The 20,003-nt window shown below is 42.1% G+C and overlaps 1 protein-coding gene across 3 annotated transcripts; it reads left to right on the top strand.

Moving 5' to 3' along the window:
- Positions 1-277: 277 nt before the first annotated feature.
- On the top strand, positions 278-19,551 carry lnpk (lunapark, ER junction formation factor). 3 transcript variants are annotated; one of them, XM_049599847.1, is made up of 16 exons: positions 278-424; positions 2,175-2,244; positions 3,816-3,857; positions 4,386-4,436; positions 4,530-4,666; positions 4,823-4,881; positions 5,156-5,196; positions 5,967-6,050; positions 6,162-6,213; positions 6,430-6,540; positions 6,832-6,924; positions 8,289-8,394; positions 9,342-9,412; positions 9,619-9,789; positions 11,418-11,507; positions 14,346-19,551. In XM_049599847.1, exons 2-16 carry the CDS (start codon positions 2,218-2,220, stop codon positions 14,534-14,536), a joined length of 1,326 nt encoding a protein of 441 aa, XP_049455804.1. In that variant the 5' UTR covers positions 278-424; positions 2,175-2,217; the 3' UTR covers positions 14,537-19,551. The 3 variants fall into 3 exon arrangements, with proteins under 3 accessions (XP_049455804.1, XP_049455803.1, XP_049455805.1); XM_049599846.1 differs by having other exon boundaries at positions 6,814-6,924; XM_049599848.1 differs by lacking the exon at positions 11,418-11,507 and having other exon boundaries at positions 6,814-6,924.
- Positions 19,552-20,003: the final 452 nt, after the last annotated feature.

Here is a 20,003-nt window from a genome sequence, read left to right as displayed (position 1 = left end):
TCAATCTATAAGTGCATAATTTCATTTATTTTTAAGTTGTTTTTTTTTTTTTTTTTTTTTTTTTTTACTAATCAATTAGTTGATTTATCTGGTAGTGTAGTCCTTCCCTTAATCTGAACACTAAAAGTTTATGTTGTTTTACATTTTAATATTTGTTTTTAATATAATCTATCTATCTATCTATCTATCTATCTATCTATCGCGTCACAAAAGTACAGGGAAAAAACTACAACGCAAAGGATTCTGGGAAACACATCAACCTCTGCTTCCCAAGTGACGTCACCCGTTGTTACGTCTCTCCGCCGCGCCAACTCAACACGCTTGACATGTCAGTTGAGGTAACAGAGAAAGTGTCCTGTCTGCTCGTGTGTGCGCTAACCTGACTAAATGAGCGGCTATCAGGAACTCTGAGACACCTCCGGATGTAAGTAATTATTTAAATTAAATACACAATGAAGATGTTTAGCATTAACGTCAGTGTTTAGCTGGTGTCGATGCTAATGTGCTGTGTTGTTGTTGCAGTAACGTTAGCTAACTAGCTAAATAACGTCACAGCAGTGAACACATGCTAAGCTCATGTTGTAGGTATGACTGTTTGATTTAGACCAAATGTATCTGTAACATTAAAACATAAGGCTTCTCTGTCTGGTGTAATGGTGGTTAAACAGCGTTACTGTCGCTAGCTAGCAGCGCTGTAAACACTGTTTGGATGGAGCAGCTAATGCTAGCTGTAACCCCATTAGCTGGAAACGTGCAGTTATAACAGTCTTTAAATGTCTTATTTGCCTTTAAACAGCTTTAAGTTATGAACAGGAGGTCTTAAGGAAAAGTCAGTGAATGCTGTAACATGACCAGCACTTATTCCGGTGACCAACCTGAGGCTAATGTACCCAAACGTTGTTGCTAACAGTGCAAACCAGACAAACTCAATGCAAATCATTGTGTGTTACAGTTAAAACTGTCCTGACTCAATTAAAAACTGATTTTCAGCAGGTTCCTGCTATGCAGCAAAAACACATGATAATACAGAGTAAAAACAGAAACGATGAACAGAGGCAGAACAACAAAACACAGGCAGCTGCACAGACAATGCAGAGTAGCAAACTGAGGTGGAGTCAGTAAAATGGGATTGAAACCAGTGGTTGCATCTTTATGCATGTTTGAAATGTGTAATAGAGGTTATTGCTCTAATGTAGTGAGGGATCTTGCTCCAGATCTTAGTGTAAGTGTGACAAAATGATCTCTGACCATAATTGTTTTCTAAGGCGGTACAGGAATAAGTGCATGTGAGACTGATCTAGTAATGTGCTGCTGTCTTGTGTTGTGACCTGAAGTCAAGCAGTAAGTGTAGGGTTGGAGTTTGTCAGATCAAGTCCCTCCGTTCTCGTCTCACTTTATATATTTATTATTATTGCTATGTCCTAGCAGCAGTGACTGAGGGTTTGATTCGAACTCCAGCCCTTTGCTGCATGTCGTCATCACTCTGTCTTCACATTTCACACGAGACTGTCCCATCTAATGAAGGCAAACATGCCAAAAAAGTCATCTTAAAAAGAAAAAAACCCAATGTTTTCCTGTGTGAGATTTTGTCTGGTGTCCTCACGTGATTCTGAATTAAAACACTTAAAGTACTTTGATTGAAAATAATACTTTAGTAACAAGTAAATGATATCCTCAGAAAGGTGAAAGCTACTTTCATGTGCAGTTTTAACCTATTTTAATTGATATTTTTCACTGGGCCACATGGTTCATAGAGTTTCCAGGGAATTCCCATCGTTTTTTTCGTTCTTGCCTGAATGACAGTTGTGAAATCATGAGCAGGCGCATGTGGACCAACATCACTTGTAAAAATGAGTCATGTTCTGAAGAGGTCATGTGTAGTTATGAGTTAAATCACTCCTAGATGTCACCGTCTGTATCGGCCATGCAGATTTAACAGCTTTTCAGAGTTGACTATATGAACTGCGTCTTTGTTGTATCTGTAAGTTATATAAGGAGCCGTAAGCAAAGTTTTCCTTCGTAAATCCACAACAGCAGCAGCCATTGTGTCCAGTTTTCTATAGACGGCTTGCTAATTCCTGGTGATGTAAGTGTCCTGTAAATGTGGTGTTTAACATCATGTGTAGCTGTAAACAGTGAGTATTATGTGCTAACAGAGACTTTCTGTTCCACAGTGAGCCAAAGGAATCAAAGACGAGACGACTGTAATTTACAGACATGGGGGGCCTGATATCCAGATGGAAGGTACGTGGACGGTAGAACAGAAAAAGTCAAAAAACACTATGAGGTTAAAGTACTAGAAATGAGAGTCAAAAAGAAGAGTTAACATTGCACAGTATAAACAGGAAAATGATAATAACACATAACAATTATGAGACAAGGCTAATATAAGTGTCATTGAGTCTTTTTCAAGAAGAGATTCAGCAGATCAAACTGATTTTGATGGTCTGAGCTCCTCAGGGAGAGAAACATTTTAAAGGTCGCCTTTCATCACTTGGATTTTAAAGGGCTGATATTAAATATAGCGCCGCGTCATGCAGCACGTCAACCAGTATTAGTGAAATTGGTCCCAAAATATACCCCACAGGCAACGATTGTCGATTGTCAAAGTCTTAAATTCTGATGCACTTTGTGATAGTTTTGTCCCAGTGTTCATAGACAGTAAATGTCATGTTTTAAATGATGACACAGTCCATGATTCTTAGATTAAAATGAAGAAAAATGCTAATGAATAGAGAGGAAGTGAGGTATGTTGTTTTATCATTTTGATAACTACATTGTTTAACTCCACAAACATGGACAGCTGAGTCATAGTAGATTTTTCTTGTGTTCTCCTTAAGTGATGACTGCATGGGAAATCATTTAGGTGTGTTGGTTGTCAACGCAGTGAACCTTGCACCCAAGCTAGATGTAATTCATATGCTATTTTTAGACATACTAGAGAAGTCAAAGGGAAAGAGAGAGAGACATGCAGAGAGAGTGAGCAGCAGAATACAACCCTGGGTTTTTGCATTTAGTCATTTTTCAGACCGACAGAATGGGAATCAAAAACAAAAGAACACACAGACATGTGCAGAGGCAGGGACATGTGAATTCACATTTGCCTTTATTTACATACACCTCAGATATTTCAGTGAACCAGACACTGATCCCTCGATGAGTCACAAGCACAGCTGGGTTACGATACCAGCACCAATACCGAGTACTTCATTTGACACCCATCATGTGAATGGAAGTTGCGTAAAATGCCCCTACCACTCATAATGCAACAAATACACCGCAACACACACACACACACACACACACACACACACACACACACCTGGTTGATTGTGCCAGACTGACCCTGATGACCCACACTGGAGCCCCCTGATGGTGCCGCGATCAAGCTTCACTGCTGGCGAACACAGCGACACTCTCACTGACCTCGTAACGCCCCCTGACACAAACATGCCAGACTGACTGTTTAGAATACACACACACACACACACTAAAATCAAATCAACACTCCGGCCCCTTGTGGAAATTTTAACTGACCTGTTTCACTGTTCTTATCTCATGTTGTTTGTTTTATCAGTGTTATGTCTTTGTCTTGTCATAAAAAAATATAAGAATAAATAAAGTTAAGACTCAGTTGATACCTTAAAGGTATTGATTCTCACCCCAAGTCACAAGTAAACATGTGTTTACAGGTACAGGATTGATTGTTTACTGTGATCAGTTCTGAGTCTGTTGAATGTGAGCACTGAGAATCCCATTGCTTATTTCTGCTGATGAACCTGATGATGATTTTCTGATCTTTATCTTCATTCCAGACCAAGCAAACCACAGTTGAGCAGCTGGAGACCCTCGACAAGGTACGGACTGAATATTGTATCTGAATTTATGCACTGACACAATGATTACAGCACAGAAAATGGATGCCATGTCTTCCTTAGTCTCTCGGGTTCCTTGTGTTTTTCCACAGAGTATGAGCACAGTCAAATGAAACATGCACGCCCAGTTTGCACTGTGGTTTTTAATAATGAAGATTTATTGCACAGTTAACTGGAGCCTGTCTCAGAAGCAGGATTATTGAATCAGGGGATGATCACACAGAACATGGGGCAGGAATTTGACAATAGTTATCCAGCTAGTTTCATCAATCCTGCCTCATCAGAAAGGTCACTGTTTTATTGAAGGTGGGATGTGGCATTTACTTGTATCATCCTGAAACAGTAACTCTACCTGAGAATCCCAAATCAGAAAGCAAACAGAAGAAAACTTCAACTTGATGACGATGAATTTTGCAAACTCCCAGTTGATGAACTCTAAACTTAACATCTGATTTTTGGAGATTCTTTGCACTGTTTAAATAACCTTTAACTTCCATGTTTCTCTTGTAGGAGATTAAAGAGTTAGAGGAGTTCAGAGCCAAAAACCAACGTCTGCAAAAGGTAGAGTCAGCAAAACACCCAAGATGTGCCACGATATTCTTAAACTGCAGATTCTTGTCTCTCATTGAAGTACTTGTGTGTATCTGCCTGCAGCTGTGGGTCGGCCGGTTGCTTCTCTACTCGTCAGTCCTATACCTGCTGACATGTCTGGTTGTGTACTGTCTCTACCTGCCCGAGCAATGGTTGGATAGAATCGCCATGGCTCTGCCTTTCTTCATATACCCTGTGCTGTGAGTGCTCATGTTGTTTTACAGTGTAAATTTGTATTTACTTAATTATTTGTATTTTATTATCTTCTATGAATTTGATAAGTTGTCCAGCAGCGTGTTGGTTAGTGTTTGTTGACAAGTTTGACTCTCAAGTTGATTATTCCTCCTCTTCATCAGGGTTTGGTTCATCAGGAAGTTGTTGATCTTCCTTTTTTCCAAACGCACTGAGAGAAACAGTAAGTTGTCCATCTGTCCTTCTCTGTCCATCCGTCCAGCTAACGCATCACATATTCCTTTCAGGCCCCTGTTAATTTTAGGACTTAACAAAGGACACAATGACTTTGCATTCTTACAGAATAAACAGCTTGTTAATATTGTAAAAATACAATCTCACAGCTTCATAATAAACTTAGTATACTCCACTTCCAGATATGTTTGACATAGTGTGTTTGATTGGATGGAAACTGATTTCAGAGAACTGACAAATATTATTTCTGCTTCTTTTTTTAGGTGATAAACTGGAAGAATTGAAGGCGGCCAAAAAAAAGATTGTAAGTGTCCAGCTTGTCACAAGTGACCCTTTGCTAAGCCCCGCCCCTTTGTGATGGTTTGTCAAGCTGTTGGAACGAGCATGGAGCCCTCGCTGTTACTAACTGCACTCCCTGAAGAATTATTGTCACATTTTTGGGAAAACAGAAAAGTGATTCCAGAGAGAAGCAGACAAAAGAGTCGACAATATACTGTATGTTTGAGGGATATATCCAGGATGTCAAACTGACTCAGCAGCAACAATAATAATAATAAACAGATTTAGAAGATAAAGATAGAAGCTTCAGTCTAACGTACAGATCACAGTGTAAAAATGAACAACGTTCATCTGCACACACTGTGATGACGCACAGCTGATTGAACATGGGAAGATTTCCCTGTTTCCCCTCACTGGTTCCTGTAGAGCATGTGTATACATTCAGTCGGCTATACCTTCAGTAGCTAGCTAGCTAACCCTACACTTTTTGGGGTTTGCTTTTGGTTTTGTAACGGGTAAGAAACGTATATCTCCCTCCAACCTCTCCAGGTAACGAGTATCATTAACACACGATGAGCTCCAGGCACAATGTTTAACTAGAAATCCACAAGAAATTCTTTCTTTAGAAATTCTTTTTTGATGGCTCATTTCAACAAGTTCAGAAAACAGTTGCATGTAGTGTCCCCTCTAAACATTAAGGTTTTGCTACTCTGAGATAAATTATTCAGACCAAGTTTATCCTCATGGCTTCAGTCTGCACGTTGGAATAAAACTTGCCCTGGTTTGTGTTTCCAGCTGGAGGAAGTGATGGAAACAGAGACATACAAAAACGCTAAACTCATCCTGGAGCGCTTTGATCCTGAAGCGAAGAAGAAAGCTGTGAGTTGTCTGTTTTTTTTAACTTTATCTGTGTGTTTGTTGAGTTTTTATCTTTTATTGTATCTTTGTTTTGTCTGACTTTTGTTGGTCTTGTCTGCTGTCGTGATGTAGGAGCTGGAGTCGACTCCGGTGCGTCCACAGATGACTCCCAGGCCAGGACAAGGTACAACACAGATCAATACACAGCAGAAAGATACAGCATCACGCTTAAAGTTTGTTGAGTGGTGTTTGGTGGAGCTCAGGCCAGAGGAATGCAGAAATGAGAGCTATAAAAAGTGTTTGCTTCTCAGAGAATACATGATGTGATTAAAGGAGAGACATATCAAATGTCTGCCTCTGCAAAGTAATTTACTCTGATGAATTTCTCTTGTCTGTGCAGAGATTCGACAGAGAGGGGTGGCAATGAGACCCATGCCGATGGGCACCCCGGCTGCAATGACTCCCCCACCTGGAGCCCGGCCTCCAATGGGACCAGGGGGCACACCTGTGGGTAAGAGGGCTTACTGAGATACTTGACATGACGTATGATGAAGTATCACAGTTTGTAAGTACATGAACTTTGATCCGGGATCCACACAGTTCCGTGAGTTGACATCGAGAGCTCGTCAGATGTGTCTTTTCATGACCAGTGTCTGTCTGTGCAGATTCTCAGGCCGAATCACTAAGTCAAAGGCAACTGGACTGAACAGCAAGCCCAGCTGCCTTTGACTTAGTTGTTTCAGACGTCTGTTTGTGTCTTTATCCGATGTTGCTCTCCCTACAGAACCTGTCCCTCTCTCAGCTCCAGGAGGACCGCCGGAGAGATCTGCTCTGTCTGCATCTGTCCTCCAGGGGGCGATACCCAGGACCCCCAGCTCTCCTATACCAGGAGTCGGTAAGTTGTCAAGCCTTTGAATTAAGTCTTGGCACAAATGCTTCCTTGTCTGCATGAAATATCCTCTGTTGCTGGCTTCTGCAATCTAAAGCTGGGCTCAGACTCCAGGAGAAATCTGGTCTCGGACCTTGGTTGGTACCGATGTTCGGCTCAGATTATCTGATGATGTGAAAGGTTTATAGATCCGGTGTTAAACCTCCCAAACTGCTGATAGGACGGATTTTCGATCTGAATGATTACATCAGCATGGAGCAGCTGATGGTGTTGCCAAGTAATGGCAATGCTATAATGTTCTTGCTCTTGAGGCTAACATTAGCTAGCATACTACTGTTGACAGATATTAAAGATGACAGTTAAATTCTCATCTCCAGTTCTCACTGAAGAATAGACAAGATGCGTTGACCATTTTCTCATCAGGACTCCTTTATCCTCCTTTTTTTTTTTTTTCATTGCTAAGTATTGTCAGCATGACAGCAAGGTGTCACACCACATCAGTCTCCATTTTGTTGACATCCGTATTCCCATAAGATTACGTGAGGTGGTGCATCCATGCTCTCTGGCACGATAGTCTTAATATCTTGCAGTGTGTCCGTTCGTTCGTTCGTTCGTCGTCCTCCGCTTATCCAGGTCCGGGTCACGGGGGCAGCAGCCTCAGCAAAGAAGCCCAGACAGTCCTCTCCCCAGCCACTTCCGTCAGCTCTTCCGAGGGAACCCCGAGGCGTTCCCAGGCCAGCCGGGTGATATAATCCCTCCAGCGTGTTCTGGGGCGGCCCAGAGGTCTCCTCCCGGTTGGACATGCCCGAAACACCTCCCAAGGGAGGCGTCCGGAAGGCATCCTTGCCAGATGCCCAAACCACCTCAACTGGCTCCTCTCGATGTGGAGGAGCAGCGGCTCTACTCCGAGTCCCTCCCGGATGTCTGAGCTCCTCACCCTATCTCTAAGGCTGAGCCCAGCCACCCTGCGGAGGAAACTCATTTCAGCCACTTGTACTCACGATCTCGTTCTTTCGGTCACTACCCAGAGCTCGTGACCATAGGTGAGGGTTGGGACGTAGATCGACCGGTAAATTGAGAGCTTCGCTTTCTGGCTAAGCTCCCTCTTCACCACAACGGACCGGTTAAGCGCCTGCATCACTGCTGACGCCGCCCCAATCCGCCTGTCAATCTCCCGCTCCATCCTACCCTCACTCGTCAACAAGACCCTGAGATACTTACTTGCAGTGTGTCATGGGCCATTATTTTCAGAATTTGTATTGCACGCATGTTCGAGTTGAGAAAGAAGAACATCTGTGAAGTTTCTCATCATGCCGTGATGCAACCTGATTTCAACCTGTGTATTAATTTCCATGTGTGTGTCTTCAAAGGCCTGCACCCACCAGGTCCTCCATTAGCAAGACCCATCCTGCCCAAAGACAGGGGAGCCATGGACCGAGTCATTGAATACCTGGTAGGGGACGGACCACAGAACAGGTGAAGACCCTTTGTTTTTCCAAAAATGTAAAACACCTTTGTTAAAGCTAAGTCTACTCCTTGCAGCGACTGAGATATTTAACCCAGCTTGACCTGGCTGCTTCGGTTGATGCCACAGCTTCCTGTGGTTGTGTTGTGTTCAGAAAATGACCTGCAGGCTCCAGTTGCAGAACAATCAGCATATTTATTCATACCAGCAAGCATAAGGTTAAATACATTTTTTCTTTTCATCCAAAAACGGAACACACAACCTCCAGCATGCCGAACACATCTGAGGCACCACAGCGGTCAAAAACCATTTGCCCCTCTGGGATCAAACACCTAACAGCAACAATATCCTTCTTACCTTTATTCAGTCAGCCCAAAATATTAACACAGCGCCACCCAGTGTGCACACATGGTTAATACAATTAATGTCTAGAAACTGAAAGGACATATTTGGCTCTTACAACCTTGTGAAAGTGGCTAACAACTTAATGCCATATTAAAATCCCCATAAGTAGTCTGCAGATTCTCCACAAGGGAGTGGTGTTCAGTCATCGTCAGAGCACTAACCAGCCGTACCAGTCTGCATTATCTGTAGGACTTAATAGGAAGTAATAGCTGCAGCAGTTTCACCCAGTAAATGAAGACATGTTGATGCAGCTGCAAGAGAGACTTGCATACTCTAGACTCTGGTGGAGCCCTTGATCACAAACATACCCTTGGTTTGAGCTACCTGCACCTTTTGGGCTATATGTTTACCTTTGATTTAAAAATGAAGTCCATGCCTTGAGGTACACATGTCCTCGGGTTTTCAAACATACTCTGGAAAAAAGATAATCAATGACGGAAGCAGATAAATGGGAATCAGCTTCTACAAAATAACTCCTGCAATGCACTGAACATCACAGAAGTGTTATATCAAACAGTCTCTGTCTCCCTCTGTCCCTTCTTTCTTTCTGTAGATACGCTTTGATCTGCCAGCATTGTTTTTCTCATAACGGCATGGCTCTAAAGGAAGAGTTTGAATATCTAGGTAAGAACAAAAACACACCTCTGCATATAATGAGAAGATCCATCTCACTGACAGAGGACACTGTAAATAGAGCTTTTGAGATTATAAACTCCAGGATGTTATTGTAAAGCTAATGGGAAATATTATCCAGTGGAACTGTAACTCTGTAAAATGAAACACTGTCTCTCTGTAATTCTTTATCTCTATCTTTCTATCCAACGCCACAGCGTTCCGTTGTGCGTATTGCTACTTCCTGAATCCGGCCAGGAAGACACGCCCTCAGGCTCCCAGGCTTCCAGAGTTCAGCTACGAGAGGAGGCTGCGAGCAGAGTCTCGTTCTCCTGGACCAATGCGGCGTTCAGGAACAGACACAGAGGAGAGTGCACCTCCTTCTGGAGGTACTGAAAAACACACAGACACACAACAAGCAAGACCGAGCACGACGAGGTCTCCTCAGGTCTGAACTGAGAAAACCTGCTGATGGTAGCAAATCCTAAACTGGACCAGTGATAAAACTAAACACAATATCTGTCGTGATTCATAAACATTTGAAGAGCAGTCAGACAGTGTTTAACCGGATAAACATCTGAGATCAGACAAAAAGTAAGCTGGGTCTGAATCTGAGACGAGAAGGAAATTGAGAAAAGTGGTTCAGACTTGAGACCAAGAAGCTGAACGTGTGTGACACATCTGAGAGAGACCTACACACACACACACACACACACACACACTGTCAAACTCACACCGTTCTGTGCATCTTTATGTGACTTACTCCATGTCCTAACCCCCTGTGTTAAATGCTTTGTAGTCCAGTGTTCCAGTCAATGTTTTCATTTGTTTGTGTTTGATTCTTCTCCCAATGTTAATGATGTCAACTTTTACCCTTTAGTAGTTGTTTGTGAGCACAGAGTCAGCGGAGGTGAGACACCACCACTTTAAATACCACCATCCGTTTAGCTCCAGTAGGAAGAATGTTTAAGAAATTTCATTTCTTTCTCAATATCTTTTTTCATCATTTTTACCAGATGAAATCAGTTGTAAATTCAGTCCCTCCAGGATGTTGCTATCTCAACAGTTCATGCAAATTCAGCCAGTCTCCATTAATTCTGCGTGACCTTGCAATTTTGTCCAGTCACCGCAACTTTAAAGCAAAATCTCATTTCAATGTAGAGCTGCATGCAGCGTCTTGATTCGCTCAGCCCCTCCTTGACCCTCTCGCTCACTCTGTTTATTATGAGACTACTGCTGTGGGATCAGAGCTCTTTGCCTGGGACAGTCAAATACAGTGACAGGACTAACAGAACGGTTATTAACAGGATTAACGTCAGAGTTGAGCATTTTCGGTGTGTGATATCCGGGTCATTGTCAGATGTTAAGTGCGGCTGCTTGCCTTCTGCTCAAGCGGTAAAATATAAAGGATGAGATCACGTTGTGCTGTGTTAGCTCATGCAACAGCAGCAACAGCTGATTGTTGATGATCAGCTGTTGCCGCCCCCACACCCCCTACCATAACAAATACATTCTTATTCTATGGGAAACACTGAATGTTCATAATAATAAGCTCTGGATGTGAGACAGGGTCACGGCTTTTTTTGCACTCTTAACTTGTCCCCACAATTTTAATGCAAAACTTGTATGTAAACATTGCAACATGCTTGGCGTTGTTTTAGAAAAGCTGCCATGAAATCAGGCATTTCAGGCCACAACAAGCACAAAATGAAGCGGTAGAATTCTGCAGGGACTGAAAAATATAATCCTGGCATGGCTCCTTCATGGTGAAAAAGAACCTTCGGGTTTGTCGTCAGGGTGGTGCAACACTATCCAACTTCTAACCAGAGTAAAAACTTTTGTCTTGCTCTGGGTTGAACTACTGCAGGGTGAATGAATTCTGTGCGAGCAGAACAGTACAACAGACTGTGAGCGCAGTAGATGTTCCTCTGCACATTTTCTCTGTCAGACCTGTGAACACGCTAACCGTGTTGCGTTCTAGTGACCAGTGGGTTTAACGGTGTGATCTTGCCTCTAGCCAAGGCTCCAGCTCCTTGGAATTTGGTCCACAGTTTCCAGATCCAGCAGAGTCCAAAGAACCCCCAGAACCGACCCCTGCAGAGTCCAGGTTCCCCTCCTCTATCTGCACTGTGTCTGATCTGGCTTAATTGAAACTGATTACACCAGAATGGATCGATTTTCTTCACTGTAGAATCCATAACATCGTAGAGCGCAGCCAAATGCTGATCCCAAATTTGCTCTAATCACACTAAAGCAACCAAAGTGGGTCGAAGCAGATACTGGATGTCTTCAGCAGACCTGGGTCAAATACATGTGTTTACAAATACATTAAAGCCCATTCAGAGAATTCAGATTCATCTGGCAGAGTTTAGAAAATCAGAAAAATGAACAACTAATTGAATTTTGTCTGAACTGTCCTGATGGATAAATCCTAAACATTCAAGTTGAAATAAAAAAAAAAATACACTTGTTTGGCCCAGATCTGGTCTTAACTGATTGTACAAAATATTTACACACATTTCCTAATTTCTTAATTTGCTTTTCAATCTGTAGAAGTTAGTGTCTGAATTGTCTTGAAAATCCTCACATTATCTGAACTCGTGTCAGGTACGCTGGCATTAGACAAAAAGAGATCAGAGATTGTGCCTGGTCAAATCACTTCATGTGAACAAAATACAAGAGTGTCAAATATTTTGTGCATTAAGTGTGATTTTTAATAATAATTTAACCCCCATTCGGACAACATTCTTTTCTTTAGGGGAGCTTGGGAGATTTTAATTCAAGAGATCTGATAAGTGATTTTAATCCTAATCCCTGTTGTAATCAAAGTGTCTAATGGCTCCTTTTTATCTACATGTTGTTCATCCCATAATTTAAGTCCCATCTGTACAGGCACCTTACATATGAGTTTTCACACTTTTAGATCTGAGTTTCTAGTTGTATTCAGTTGAGCAGGTGATCCATGACATGATCTTACCACAGAATATTCTCACCTATTATAAAAACCATTTCCTGTGATTGGACAGTGAGTTTAGTAACCATAGAACAGGGCAGCAACTTAATTTCACATCTCCTTCTGGAATATTGATCCTGTCCAAATGGGGCTCCAGACTTTGTGGACTTATGATTATTTTCTGTGTAATGGAATTAATCTTAAAGTGTGCAAATAATGGTGCATTTAGACTGTGAATCCTTTGGATTTTTAGATCCAAAATGAAAGATACTAAGGATCGCATTAAGAAGCAGTGATTCTAATAATGTGATTAAAGGGTCATTTCATGCAAACTCACCCAGAATTAAGAACTTTTCACAGTTCATGTCATGGATTTTCTCCAAAAATTAAAAAACTTCATCATTTTTCATCAGTTTATTCAAGGCTAGAATGCAGGGGCAGCAGGCTGAGCAAGGTACCCTAGACGTCCCTCTCCCCAGCAACATTTTCCAGCTCCTCCTGGGCGAACGCGAGGCATTCCCAGGCCAGAGGAGATATGTAATCCCTCCAACATGTTCTGGGTCTGCCCCAGGGCCTCCTAACAGTTGGACTTACCTGAAAAACCTCTGACAGGAGGCACCCTAGTAGGCGTTCTGATCAGGTGCCCGAACCACCTCACATGGCCTGTTTCAAAGTGAATGAACAGCGGCTCTACTCTGAGCTCCCTCCTCACCCTATCTCTAAGGCTACGCCCAGCCACCCTACAGAAAAAGCTTCTTTTGGCCATTTTTATCCGCGATCTTATTCTGTCGGTCACCACCTAAAGCTCTTGACCATAGGTGAGGGTGGGAACGTTGAGGGTAAATCGAGAGCTTTGCCTGTTAAGCCCCATTTCTACCAAACACTTCAAGTATAGTACCGTTGGAACCAACAGCAACCCTTCAGACATGGTACCTAGACCCTCGGTCCTCTTAAATGTGGGCGAGGTTGTTGTCACTCACTGCTCCGTCCAGCACTCGCTGTATTTCCTCATCAGCAGTGACACAGATGGAAGTCTGCACTTGGTTTATCGTCCACAGAAAGAGGCTGCACGCCCACATTTTCACAACAAAATAGAACAGGCTGCAGTGAGAGTCTCTCTCCATGGGATATTTAGAAATAGCAGCTTTAGGCATTTAGTCCTTCTCAGGCAAGCTCAGGGGTTAGTGTTGCTGTAGCCCACAGGAACGATGCTCCACGATGCTTTTTTCTCTCTTACATAATCCTCAAAACCAGCCACAACTCAGACCTGAGCAGAGTGATCAACGCCCTCATCGCGGCTGACGCGGCACCATCCATCTCACTCTATTGTACCCTCACTTTGAGCAAGACCTCGAGATACTCAAACTCCTATGCAAAGGAGGAGTACAGTTTATGGTACCTGGCAAAATCCTGCCGCTGTAATGGAATACATTTTGAGTAATGAATTTTCAAGGCCGAAACTTCAAAAATGTATCACTGAAGGATTGCACCACGTTTGATGTATTTATAAGAAGTTTTCAAATTACTATTATTGTTATTTTTTTGTTTTTTTTTCAAGGAAATCCATGACATGAACTGAGAGGTGTTAAGTAAGTTGGTATGGAATGACCCTATATTGTATTCTTGACATATGTTTATCTGTAACACCACAGCAGCTGCTGTTGGGTTTTGGAACAGAGACATTTTGTAGTTTTAATTATCCTCTGGAGGCTGTTTTGTTGGATGGGAGGAGGGAGATTTTAAGGGATGTGAGTAAAGCCTCCCTGCCTCTCCCAACTCTTGTTTAACTCATGTTAACTCTAACAAAGGGAATGCTGCTAATTTTCTTTGATTTATCACCGATTTTAACTCCCAACAACCAATCATTTGTTCTGTTGCAAACTGTTCACATTAACCAAGGTGCTCCCACTGTCTCTCACTGTTTCCTGTTGTTTTATCTCTTGTTAACTGATCATATACACATGAAACTCACATACACTATCTTCTCCTCAGATGAGAAAGAGCTGGGGGAAGACGAAGGACCCACTAAAGGAGCAGAGAGTGACAGCCAATCGGAGGAGCTGCAGCAGCAGGTAGAAGAAGAAAGAGAAGAGGAAGTGGTTCAGGAGGAGGTGGAGGAGGAGGAGGTGGAATCAGAGCAGAGTCACAGCACCCCCTGTGAGTCAGAGTCTCAGCCGTCATAGTCGCAGAGAGTCCAGAGGAGGACCAGGAATGTCGGATCATTCGATTGGAACAAAAGGTGTTGGTAGTGGCCATGATAGACAGGTGGCATTTTAAAGCAGTATAGATGGACAAGGATTGTCACTAGCAGCAGCATAATGATATTGTACTTCCTTGCAACCAAAAACTAGATCAATCACTGTCATACTGACACAAAGCAGGTAGAGGAGATTATGTAGGTAATGTGGTAAATGGTGTGTATTCTCAATGAACAACATAATAACTTTGGATGTACGCTCATTGTATTTAATGGTAAAACTGTCCAAAAATATTGCCTAAATGATGCCAACATATCATGGCCTTAACAGTCTGAGTGGTTCACTTGGAAGATGTCAGATTGATGACCGTAGTTTTAATTTTAAGGCTGTTTCTCAGTAGAGCAGTTTGCTGATGATGACGCTGTATTCGTGGTGATTGACTGTTAATTTTTCAGTATTCTATAATTTACAGGATAAGGTTATTTTAGGTTTGACGTAGTCGCCTGCCGTAGGATTTGAACATGGAGAGTTTGTTTTTAGATGAAACTGCTGGTTCACTATGTTTGTCTTCAGATGAAACGAGAACATGCTGAAATTTTGCTTCCTTCGCTGACTCTGACGCCACTCAGTGTAGCGTCTGTATATTTAGCTAAATATCACACGTTATCATGATGCAAATTGAATGTAGGGCATACATGTTATTTATTGTATTGTCGGGTTGTGAGAGAACATGAAATCAAACAAACTACATCTGAAGACGAACCTGTTGTGAATCAGGACATAATCTGTTGTGTTAGTGGTATGCCATTAAGTTTCAAGACGCTGCTGCGGCTTTCTTCGTCTCCTGGTTTTAATCCCCCACACACGCTCGTAGCCTTTTAAAGGAATACTTAACTGGCAAAATGACCACTTGTGTAACAACGACTCACCACGTGTCACAATGCCTCCACTGTGAACAGAGAATCCAAAAAGGCGGACTTTCTTCATGAATTGAAATAAACGAACGAACAAAAGTAACCAAGAAAAAAATTAGATAGTAATGATAAGTAACATAAGTTATGTTTCATGTTTCATGTCTGAAATGGAGTAGGAAGAAACAAACTGCTTATGTAGTTCTGCCCCTGTTCTGTTCTGATACACAGTCAATCACATAAACCAACTCTCTGCCCCAGTGTCTATCCGAACAACTAAATCACTTGCTCTTCTTCATATATATATAATCAGCAACACACTCAAAAAAGGAAATGGAAAACCAGTTATGACAAAATCACCGTTAGCATGTACACATTTGTTCATATTTTTAACAGTCTGATATTTTTACTTGGTTTAATATCTTTCTGTAGTCCATTCCACAAAATCTCTCCACAAATACATACACACATACGTTTATTTCCGTGATAATTGTGTGGGCAGTGCTGAGCATACGACTGGATAAATGAAACTTTGATTATACTGCACGGAGTTGTGTGACAGTTTGTGAACAGATTTTTTACTGTTAAACGCAGACACCAGTGACTTCACTTCATGAAGAATTTTCGTCTTTTTTTGGATTCTTCGTTCACTGTGGAGAGAACAGTTTTCTTTACAAATTCAACTAACTAATAAACAAGTGATCATTTTGCAGGTTAAGTATTCTTTAAACACAGATACTTGGACAAATAGTAATACTGACATTTTATCAAACTCTGATGCATGTACTCATTTTATCCTGCTGAATTTTAAAGTTTTTATATAATAATGTTTTAGCATGCAGCTTGTTCTAGACAAGCGTTAAGATGAAGTTAGAGCGTGTGAATGCAGCTGATGTTTCTCTGGTAAGCTGCACTCAGATCTGCAAGAAGTTCTAAGTGCAGGTCAAAATGAAGGAGTAGATCTGGGTATGTATATGTATATATGTATATATCCAGTAAAGCCTTGTTTCCACCGAGCAGTACGGTACGGTTCAGTCCGATACACATTTTTTTTCCATTTCCACTGTAAAAAGTTGTGGATGGTACCAATGGAACCGTTCCTTACCGTCCCCATGTTTGGTCCCCCCTCTGTTGGGGTACCTAGCACACAGATCTGGTACTAAAAGGTGGAGCTGTGAACACTGCAGTCTGACTGGTCAGTAGAGGACGGTCACTCTGCTCAGGGCTGAGTTGTGGCTGGTTTTGAGGCTCATGTAAGAGAACAAAAAGCATCGCGGAGCATCGTTCCTGTTGGCCATGGAGACATTAAACCCCTGAGCTTGCCTGAGAAGGACGAAATTCACAAACCTGCTATTTTTAAATATCCCATGGAGAGAGACTCTCACTGCAGCCTGTTCTGTTTTGTTCTGAAAATGTCGAGGTGTAGCCTCGTTCTGTGGACGATAAACCAGGTGTACTGCTTACTGGTGATGAGAAAATACAGCGAGTGTTGGACGGAGACCAGAACCCCACCCACATTTAAAAGTACTGTTTGCGGTGGAAACATTTAACAAATCTAGGGTCTAGGTACCTTAATGTCTGAAGGGTTAGTTTTGGTTCTAAAGGTACCAAACTGAAAGTGTTTGGTGGAAATGGAGCTGAAGTGGATGACACACTTACCAGAGACAGCAGCTGCTGCAAGTCTGTGCATTTATGCCTCTGTTTCTTCTTTGTTGGTCAGAGAGTTAGATACAGTCTCTCAGCAGCAAATTATTTTCACCAACTATATGTCCCAGTTATACTGCAGTTACTGTGTACTGTGTGTAACTGAACTCAGATCAGCCATCAGTGGTGCAACAGGTTGTAAACCATTACAGGTATGTAACCCTGCTGCATAAACCGGGCTCTCCCTGCATACAAACAGCATGTGCACTCATCAGGTTTTATTTGACTCTTTTTTTTTCTAACCAAGTTTTTTTGGGGGGAAAAGTGAACCTCTAAAATTAAACTTTATCATTGAAGATCTTTCTTCAAGGTTGTGCCTGTCGACTGAAGCTAATTTATGTGCTTGAGGATAGCATCAGTGTTGATGAGCAATGCTAACAATCGTTCAGTTTCTGAATGAACTGAACCTTTCAACGTTTGGTAGGTGAAAGAAATTAGCAGACTGGAGCTAAAACTGCCAATTCATCTGTCTGTTTTCTGCCAATCATTTGCCAAATGTGCTGTAGTTTTATCTGTATTACCTGACTTCATTTGCACTGAGTTCTCTTTATTTATTTGGCCATAATGCGTTTTAATCTGTGTTCAGGATTTGATGCACTGTTTCGTTTGAAACATTTAGACGTGTAATCTTAAATTGCCACGGTACTTAAATCACTGTTTAAAAGTAAAGGCCTGGTTTGGGTTCTGTGGCCTTCCGGTTGCTTTTTAGCATTTGTTGAAATGTTTTTATTGTGTTTTCTGTTTTTGCTTTTATTCATTTGACATATTTTAAATGTGTGCACTCACAGTAGGTACTTGGTGCTTTGGTTGCTACTGTTTACAGTGTAATCTGCTCCACGCTGATCAGCCAAAATATTTGAACCACCAACAGGTGAAGTGAACAACATTGATCATTTTGTTATAATGCGATGTGCTGCTGGGAAATTTTGGGTCGTTACAGAGCAAGTACATCCCCTCATGGCAAAGGCCCCCCAGCAGGGAGATGTGCTGTGCCACGCCACAAGAACTGCTGAAAAATGACCCAAAGAACGTGACAGAGAACTCAAAGTGTCAACCTGGCCTCCAAATTTCTCAGATCCCAATCTGTTTGAGGATTCGTGGGACATGCCCCAGAAGCACCACCTAATCCTGGTGGTTTACCTTGGCTCAGACTTGGCCCTGACCTTTCGAGGCAATGGACACTGGACCTCTAGGGGTGTCCTTTGGTGTTTTGGCACCAAGGCGTTGGCAGCGGATCCTTTGAGTCCTGTGGATTGTGAGATGGGGCACCAGCATATCTCACAAATGGTTTATCAGATTGGGATCTGGGAATTTTGGAGGCCAGGTTGATGCCTTGAGGTAATTGTCACATTTCTCGGGCCATTGCTGAGCAGTTTTTGTGGTGTGGTAGGGTGTGGAGGCCACTGCCATAGTGGTGTACTGTTGCCATGAGGGGGTGTACTTGGTCTGCAGAGGTGTTTGGATAGGTGGAGCATCCACATGAATGACAGGACCCGAGGTGTCCCAGCAGAACATCACATTATCACAACATGATCAATGTTACTCACCTCACCTGTCAGTGGTTTTAATACTGTGGCTGATCGCTGTATGTCTAACTACTGTAGCAACAAATTCAGGAGGTTCGTGGCTCGTCTGGCCAGCACTAGCACCCGCTGCTTTTGACAGCTTCTTAGAACCAGGAGAAATAGTGAGTGTCTATGCAAATGTAAATATGTGGTGGTTTCACCTGTGGTGTTCACGTCTGGTCCTAGAAACACACCCAGGCTACCTGGGCCAAATATTCTTGAGGGATAAACTGACGACACATTGAATTCCCTTTAATGTGTATATCTTAATGTGTTAATTTCAGATTTTCACACTAATTCTGTGTTTCTAGTTATTTGTTGACCTCAAACCCTCAACAACCCAGAATCATTTAGAAAAGTTGACCTTGAAGGTTTGGGCAGCAGAAGTGCTTCTAGACGAACCTTCATTATTGAGGCGAGACCATGTAATGTATTTAAAGCTGCCTGACTCTGCACCTTGACCACTGCTTATCATTTCCATTTTGTTTTGTTATTTCCCTGCAAAATGTTGCATCAGTGTACCTGTATCAGCTGACTGACTCGTGGTTGGCTGAGTGGTGCCAGTGTTTACAAGCTTTTTATCCTCCATGATACCTGCTGGTGATGAAGAGTGGTAAAAACTATAAATATAAAGCTGTCGTTAAGATATTTAAAAACCTGTCAACAAGTTGTCTCACACACTGACTCGTGTAACACCTGTTTACTTTGTATTTGTAGTTTTGTTTTTCTCTGCTAGATTTATCAGTTACCTTTCTGCCAATGCTGGTTGTCATTAAGTGGGCGCATGGCACGCCTAATAAAAGTTTTTCAGCAACAAAGATGGCAGTCATCGTTCTGGTGTGGTTTTTATAGGCTTTCAGTGTTTGCTTCACAGATTCATTTAGTATGGCCCAAATAAACCAGCCGCAAGGTCAGAGACCACAAAGGGTCAGTGAAAAAAATGTTTGAATTGCTTTGTTTAAACTCCACAGAACGTGCCTTTAACCCATGTAGGCCATCACTACGGAAGCCCTCAGATGCAAGGTGATAAAAGAACATTTGCAGGCAACGTTGGCCAAAAGTTTATCTCCTGGAATGTCCTATACGCAGGAGATAATATCTACTACACTTTTTTTTTTTCATCTTGGCTCTCAAGGCTTCCTTACTGTCCCTTGTATCCTAATGAAGCAACAGTATTTTTTGGGGTTTGTCGTGGAAATGTGACCAAAGTGCACAATCGTGACAAGATATTTAGCCTGCTATGAAGAATAAATCACAAACCACTTACGTACA

The sequence above is a fragment of the Epinephelus fuscoguttatus genome, linkage group LG16 (genome assembly GCF_011397635.1).
Source record: "Epinephelus fuscoguttatus linkage group LG16, E.fuscoguttatus.final_Chr_v1".
In the NCBI taxonomy this organism is placed as follows: Eukaryota; Metazoa; Chordata; class Actinopteri; order Perciformes; family Serranidae; genus Epinephelus; species Epinephelus fuscoguttatus.
This window is presented reverse-complemented; position numbering and strand designations above follow the sequence as displayed.